This window comes from Salvia hispanica, chromosome 1 (genome assembly GCF_029641045.1).
Source record: "Salvia hispanica isolate PSC_SH4W2 chromosome 1, Shi_PSC_v1, whole genome shotgun sequence".
Taxonomy (NCBI): domain Eukaryota; kingdom Viridiplantae; phylum Streptophyta; class Magnoliopsida; order Lamiales; family Lamiaceae; genus Salvia; species Salvia hispanica.
Window position 1 is genome coordinate 50,948,676 of NC_142692.1, and position 8,006 is coordinate 50,956,681.

Sequence of the window (8,006 nt, forward strand, 5' to 3'; positions counted from 1 at the left end):
CTCATCCACAAAAGTAATCGAGGAGGTAAGAAGTTTCATATATGGTTTTCACAATTTTAATGAAAGTGCATTCAGTTTTTGTGATGCGCAGGCGAAGCTATTACTTATCTGTTTGCTGTTTTCAAAAGCATTTGAAATGGTTTCATGACTGTTTGCTTTTCGATGTAATTCATCATTCTTGGCCATGTTGTTCAGGCTGCTTCTATGTACTAAAACTGGGATTTTGGCTTTTCCCAACTCATGATGTAACCTTAAATAATTTTTGGTAATTTTCAAATGTTATCATCAAATAGGATCACATAAAAATGTGTATACATCTTGATTGGTAGATCATAATTAATTTTTGAATGAGATTTATATTTTCTATAATTATGTCTTTTACATAACCTAATGCTTTTGATATGTATGAATAATATTTCATTCATTTTACAAGATAGCTTATGAAGTTTTATCAAGTTAATATTTTACAATATAGCTTATGAAGTTTTATCTATCTTCAGCTGCACTGGCTGCATTCAGATCCACATCAAGATCGAGAACCTGAAAAAGAGAAAGAAAAGTGGTGGTTCAGTGAGAAATATCACTAACTAAGCAAGCCGAATTTCTGTGGTTCTCACCTTTCCAGTGATCAACGTATACATATTCAGAACATCAGAGACAGTGGACTCGAAGTGAGTTGTAGCATCATAACTCTGACATTCGGAGTTTGAGTCAGCGAGCTTGTGAGTGTAAAAATGGTCACAACAGTCTAGTAAGAAGAACATCCACAACAACTTACAGTTGATATGAAGCAATTGTCCAGAGAAGGCTCGTTTACTGGCTCGAATCTGTCGTATGTCTCGAAGAAAATCTCATCTACATGCCCAAGTAGATCAGTACCTGGCTTCAGTTCAGTCTCCAGGTGATCAGTTTCTGCTTCGGTTGAGACAAATGCAATATATTTCCCTTTTGGAGCAACGTTGTGTGAATAAGAGCAACAGAAGACATACCTGCAGTTACACAAGATACTCTCAGATGCAATAGAAGTTTAACATTTATCATCACTCATTTGAGATTCTCTTACTGACATGTCTGATTTGCGACACAACTGCTTCTGAGGTAGAATAATTTGCACCGAGTGAGAATCATTTGTATCAGGAATTGGGTGGCTCATGATAGCAATGGCTCTTGCAACTTTACCAACCTTCTTAACCTGTATTGTTCTTTATAAACATAGAGATGTGCTTGCAATACAAAGATCGGTATTCCATAACAGAGCGAGCTTTTAAATGTTGGAGAAGAGTTTATTTTGAACAAGTCCAATCTTGAACACAAAAAAGATAACGTACCTTGTTGGGAAGGTAGGAAGGATCACACACAACTTTCTTGCACTTAGCTGTTTCCCCTTGTGATGTAACACCATGCACCTTGCCTTCCTCATCAAACTCTACCTGACAAATACATTGATTGAACGTGTTAAGATTCACATCATGATATCTATTCCTACAACCAACACTACTCCTCTTTATGTGCACGTCCTAATTCTAAGTATTCCGATGAAAGAAATTCATCTTGTTATTTTGACTTCCAAGACTAATCTATTTGGAAAACCACCAATACTTGAGAGAGAACTTTTATTCCATCCCAATTTATATTTTCCTCAACCAGATATTCATCATAATGGAATTATATTAATACCTTGCAATCAGGTTTATCCAACATGTAGGTCCCGCCATAAACAGCGCTGAGACGAGCAAATGCCTGAGGACAGAAATTCAAGTAGAGCTATCAGCAACAAGGGGGAAGAGGACCTTAAGAATCAGAAACTAAGATATAAAGCAAAAGAGTGGAAATGCAATGTCAGTGGAAGACCTGGGGAAGCTCTGCAAGGCCATAAAACGGGTAGATATAAGACGATCCACCACCAAAACGTGCAAACGACTCTGCATAAAGCTACCATAGAATAGGAAGCACGTCAAATGAGCACCATATATCTCAAACTGCAACATAAAGATGTACAAAAACAATCCCAAAGTAGAACTAATTTTGGGAAGGACAAAAATAATAACCTGCATCCTCTTCACAGTATCCAGTGCTGGTTCGTCCAAATAATAGTCATCTCTGTGGAGCGCTACTGCATGGCCAATAAAATCCACAGTGTTCTCATCGATACCATACTTTCTGTCGGAAGTTCAAGATATTAGAATCGGACAAGGTTGAATGCAAAAGAAGTAACCTCATCTCACATATAGCTATTGTCCAATGCAAATAAAAGCTAAACAGCTAATGCAATGTTTTCGGGAGAGGCATACGCAAAGAGTTGCCTAGTAGTAACTCGTGTCAAATCCATTCCTTGATGTGTATTAGGATCACTTTCATTATAATTATGCACATAAGTGAACAATGTCCTGGCACGCCGCTTCTCAAAAAATCCCATTAGGGGTGATTTTAGTGCCTCCATGTCAGTTGCCGGCACCTTGTGAATCTGTTGCATCAATATTACCGAAAAATCAAAAGTGAGGTGAACAAATAAAGAAAAATATAGGAAAATGGAACATAAAACACATGCATAACACCACAACAAAGATATACCTTTCCTTTGTTGTACACATAGCTGCCATCAACAGCTTTGAACGACAAATATTTAGTGACATCGGTGTGGATGAGGACTCGCACGAGAGCACCATTTGCCATAATATACTGCATTGAAGTGACTACCCGTTACCAGCAACCAATTTTGAAGTTTACGAAGTAAGTCGAGCATCGAACCTTTGGGATCATGTCGACGTTATAATCTCGACTAGCGCCCAAGTGTGGCGGAGGATTATCGCCTCCTCTGAATCTCTTCCACAACTGAGTGAAAGAGGAAATCAATCCAAAATTTCAAATATCTCATGCCAGAATAAGAAACGAAAGAAATTACCTGGATAAGATTAAGAGAAGTGGATTCACCACCATAATAGTCATTACGATCCATATGCAGAACCTATATTTAAGGAGATGAAGAGATTGAAGTCAAAACAAGTTGTTTCATTCAGAGATAAGGGAAGTTGTGATTCAAAATTGTGTTGATTCAATAAAGCTAAGATAGAAAATCAGTTCGCAGTGCACAGACTAATTTGACAAAACATACTATCAAAAATCAGCAGGTTAAAACAATCGATTCAAGTTATAGCAAATAGAGACTGAAAAAAATCACTAGTACTATATTTATGGCTGGGCATCTGAAAATGGATAAGAGAAAGCAAACCTTGAGGCCATCAACGGAGAGAAGACCGCTGAGGATGCATTCCTTGAGACCAGTTCCCAGGACTATCACGTCATACTCTTCATCCATCTTAATTCAATTCACCTCTAGATTTAACAATCAAACTGCTGCCTTTCTTCTTCAAACTTTAGGCCTATTCTCTTCCTTTCGTTTCAAACATGACTTTATGCAGTCTCCTATTTTCATAAACTAAATTATCAAAAAGAACATTGAGCATAAGGGGTGGCGAAAATGGTTACCCGAGGGTACCTGCACCCGATTTTAGCCAAATTTATTATCTCAATATCCGCCATGCAACATACCGGGATTACCCGATACCCGTGTCGGATATCCCGTACCCGACATTGCAGGTACCCATACCCGACTCGAAATCCTAATAAAAAATTTGAAAACCATAATAATCGTCAATACTTCCTAATTTACTTTATTAATATCGATGATAAATGTTGAATAGATTGAGAATAAAAGTGAGGGAACACTCTATAGCTAGTTTTCAATTGTACGTTCGTTGGAATATAAAAATGTTTTAAAAGAACTCTTAGATTATATAAAGTACTCCAACTATTCCCTCTTAATAGAGACATTTCATTTTCTTAACTCATTTTAGAAGTATAATACAAATATAAATACTCTTCTTTACATTATTATCTCTCTTACTTTTTTTTTTCTTCGTTCTAACTATTTATTTTTAATTTTTCAAAATGAATGTGTATTGGCTATTATTATTTAACTATTTACTTTTTTTTCTCCACTTTAACTATTTGAAACACATCTATTAATATTGAACGGAGAGAATATTATAAGATAGAATATGACTAATACTAATAATAACGAGTATTATCGGAACTAACAGGTATACCCGCGCGGGCTGCAAAATTCTAAAACACACTACCCGATCCCATTCCGTTTCCCGTTATCATCAGATAGCGGGTACCCAATACCCGACGAATAGCGAGTACCCAATACCCGACGGGTAGCGAGTCGAAATAGGAATTACTCATTACCCGCTACCCATTTTGCCACCTAATCTCTTATTTACATTGCCTAAATAAGTTATCCAGTAACTCAACTACTTAAAAGCATATTCACTTTATCGTAACACTAATATATTATAGATATTCGATTTGTTTGGTTCATTTTAATTTCTTTAAATGAAATAAAATCTGAAAGAGGATTTTTTCAGAAATAAATACCCATGTATGTAAGTGTCACAATAATGCAAGACCGCGGATATTCTTACAGGTAGCTGAGCATAAAACATTTTAAATTTTAAAATAGTTTCAATTATGTAATATAGGAACTTTTGAAATATCATGAGTTTTATTATCAAATTAGTTGTAAAATTTTCAGTTATGTGATAGGAACTTTTGAAATAGCATGAGTTATTACAAAATTAATAAAATAAGAAAAATAAAAATAAAAATGTATTAATGAAAAAATAGGTCTAATCTTATTAGTGCATCATTCCACCAATTATTTGGAAAACTTGGGAGTTGGGAGATCAGGATAAAGATAGTACTAGTAAAATATTTGACCTCCATTCATAAGCCCTAGGGCTGGGGAATTATACCGAAATACCGGAATACCGGACTTACCGTACCGAAAAAATACCGAAAATGCCCTTTTTCGGTATACCGTAGTTTTCGGTACGGTATGATACCTTACCGATAGAGATCGGTACGGTAACGGTATAAGATTTCCCATACCGCGGTATACCGAAGATTCGGTATGCCGGTATATACCGGTATACCGAAGATTCGGTATATACCGATGCTTCGGTATACCGGTGTAACACCGGTATACCGATTGATATATATATAATATATAAATATATATTTATATATGTTATATTTAAACTAAATTTTAAAAAATCAGAATTTTTATTATACAAAAAATAAAAGAATCAAAATTGGGAACCCTATTTTTTGAAGTAGTTGAAAACTAGATTTTTTTTTAATATTTTGGATATAATAGATTTTTTCACGGTATAATGGTATAACGGTATGCCGTACCGCAAAACACGGTATAACGGTATATCGGAATGCCACATCGCAGTTCGGTATACCGCAAAAGTACGGTATATCGAAATGCGGTACGGTATACCGATAACACGGTGTGGTAACGGTATGGAAAACTGCCATACCGAATTTCCGGTATACCGAACTCCGGTATACCGAAACTTACGGTACGGTATCGGTATGGTTTTTGTCATACCGTAACTTTCGGTACGGTATACGGTATGGCACTCCTGGTACGGTATACCGTACCGAACCACCCCTAATAAGCCCATTAGGCCATTTATTGGGCAGCCTTTTTATATGCAAAACTGTTTCTCGTCTTTGATTTTTTAATCGAGATGATGATCACTGGCGGGATTTTTTTTTGGGGGGAGGGGGCTTTTCGGGTGCGTCCTTTTCATTTGCCTCTCTCGTCGTTCCAAACAACCAAAAAAAAATAGCTATATCCACACTAAACCAAGTTAATACTATATATTCCACTCCCTCCATTTCTAGATCATGGATCCGCCACTGATGATGATGATGATATGCTAACACTCATGTTTTTTGTTTTAATTGTACTTCATCTATTATTTGTCTATTATTGATTTCATAAAGTTAATATTTATGTTGGATGTACGTGTGTTTAGCTGTTAGAGCATCCACAGTAATAGGCGAGCGGCCGGCTAGCCGATACCCAGCGCTAGCCGGTCCGCTCGCCGAACTATTGCAATCGGCGAGAATTTCGGCGAGCGCTCGCCGATTCTCGGGCGCTGGCCGATGCGCTCGCCGCCATTGTAGGCTGGCGATCGGCCAGCACAAACTTTTTTTTTAATTAAATTTTCGAAACACTATATAAATGCGATTTTCAAGTCATTTTCATTCGCACCACTTGTTTTAAGGAGTTTTCTCTCTCTCTTAATTTTTGTACAAGAACAACAACGCGAAATGAGTAACGTGGGTGGTAGTAGTGGTAGTAGTGATGAGGAGTACGAACGGCAAATGGACGAAGCATTGGAGGCCTATACGGAGGATGAGATAGATCAGCTGCTACAAAGGGCTATGCAGCCGGTGATACCTCGACCTCCATCCGTAGTCCACCGCCGAGTAGTGATTCCTCGGGATCACGCAGCTGCACATCAGTGGCTATATGACGACTACTTCGCAGAGCGACCGCGGTTTAACGCCAACACGTTCAGGCGGCGTTTTAGAATGCGCATGGAGCTGTTTATGCGTATCGCTGACGCTTTGGAGCGTCGATAGCTGTGTTTCCGCTTCAGGCACGATTAGGGCTGGGGAAAAATACCGAAAAAATGATATATCGCTCGTATCGTATTGAAAAATATCGAAAAATTATCGAATTTTCGATACGATACGATATCGTATCGTAAGTTTTCGATACGATAACGATATGAATTTCCTTATATCGCGATATATCGTTTTACATCGAAAACACGATATATATCGAAAATTTTCGATAATATCGATATTTTATTTTCGATATATATCGAAATTTTCGATATATATCGATATTTAACGATATATCGAAATATCGATACGATAACGATATGAAATTTTTTTATATCGAAAGTTCGATATATCGAAACTTTCGATACGATAACGATATGAAATTCTTTCATATCGATATTTTCGATACGATACACGATACAACGTTTTCGATACGATATATCGTATCGACCCACCCCTAGGCACGATGCGACTGGCAGATCCGGCCACACCCCTATTCAAAAGTCCACTGCGGCAATTAGGCAGTTAGCCTACGGAGGGGCAGCATACATGTGGGACGAGTACCTCCACATAGGTGAGACGAGTGCCCTGAAGTGTCTGAAGACTTTCTGTGAGGGCGTCGTTGAAATATTCGAGGAACAGTATCTTCGAATCCCTAACCCCCAAGACTGTCAGGATCTGTTGCAGATGCACGGGGAGAAGCATGGGTTCCCGGGGATGTTAGGCAGCATAGATTGTATGCATTGGGAGTGGAAGAACTGTCCCGCTGCCTGGAAGGGTTTCTACACCACCGGCTACAAGGGAAAGAATCTCACGATGATCCTCGAGGCCGTAGCTGATTACCGGATGTGGATTTGGCACGCGTATTTTGGGGTAGCCGGGTCGAACAACGACCTCAACGTCCTCAACTCGTCGCCCCTTTTCAACGAGCAGTGCCAGGGCGTCGGTCCGGCCATCAGTTTTGTCGCCAACGACAACCGGCATGATATGGGCTACTACTTGGCGGATGGGATATACCCTAGGTGGCCCGTCTTTGTGAAGACGATCAGATGTGCAAATGAGGACAGGAAGGCCTACTTTGCGGAACGACATGAGTCGGCGCGCAAGGACGGGGAGCGCGCATTTGGTGTGCTACAGGCTCGATGGGCGGCAATTAAGGGTCCAACGCGTTTGTGGGATGTCGGCTGCATTGCTTCTATAATGTACGCATGTATTATCATGCACAAAATGATAGTCGAAGATGAAGGTGTACAACTGACTAATTGGGCCAATGACGATGAAGCCGGTCCAAGCCACGGCGTGGCCACCCCCAACGTACGAAGGGGGGTACCTCACGATGAAGCCGACCGCCTCCAGGCACATGCCGACATGCACCAAGTGGATGCGCATATACAACTCCAAAAGGATTTAATTGAAGAGTTGTGGGCGCGGAGGATCGCACGGCGATAGTTATTTTGGTTTAATGTACGTTTAATTTCGCATTTTGTGTTTAATTTCGTAAATTTATTAGTTGT

General features: G+C 39.1%; 1 protein-coding gene across 1 annotated transcript; it reads right to left on the reverse strand.

Moving 5' to 3' along the window:
• Window positions 1-322: 322 nt before the first annotated feature.
• LOC148934088 (guanosine nucleotide diphosphate dissociation inhibitor 2-like) lies at window positions 323-3,469 on the reverse strand. The gene is made up of 13 exons (XM_089064348.1): window positions 3,230-3,469; window positions 2,903-2,965; window positions 2,749-2,832; window positions 2,572-2,679; window positions 2,292-2,464; window positions 2,049-2,160; window positions 1,852-1,932; window positions 1,678-1,740; window positions 1,329-1,430; window positions 1,068-1,192; window positions 779-989; window positions 618-692; window positions 323-540 (listed from the first exon to the last, which is right to left on the reverse strand). Exons 1-13 carry the CDS (start codon window positions 3,314-3,316, stop codon window positions 487-489), a joined length of 1,338 nt encoding a protein of 445 aa, XP_088920474.1. The 5' UTR covers window positions 3,317-3,469; the 3' UTR covers window positions 323-486.
• Between the last annotated feature and the right edge of the window lie 4,537 nt (window positions 3,470-8,006).

Bases quoted from the DNA above. Each gene is read 5' to 3' on its own strand.
- LOC148934088 (XM_089064348.1), bottom strand. From the start codon at position 3,316: ATGGATGAAGAGTATGACGTGATAGTCCTGGGAACTGGTCTCAAGGAA. The intron at 2,161-2,291 runs GTATGCCTCTCC...AACTTCCGACAG, and splicing joins ACTACTAGGCAACTCTTTGC to AAAGTATGGTATCGATGAGA. The intron at 1,741-1,851 runs GTCTTCCACTGA...TTCTGTCCTCAG, and splicing joins GCCTTGCAGAGCTTCCCCAG to GCATTTGCTCGTCTCAGCGC.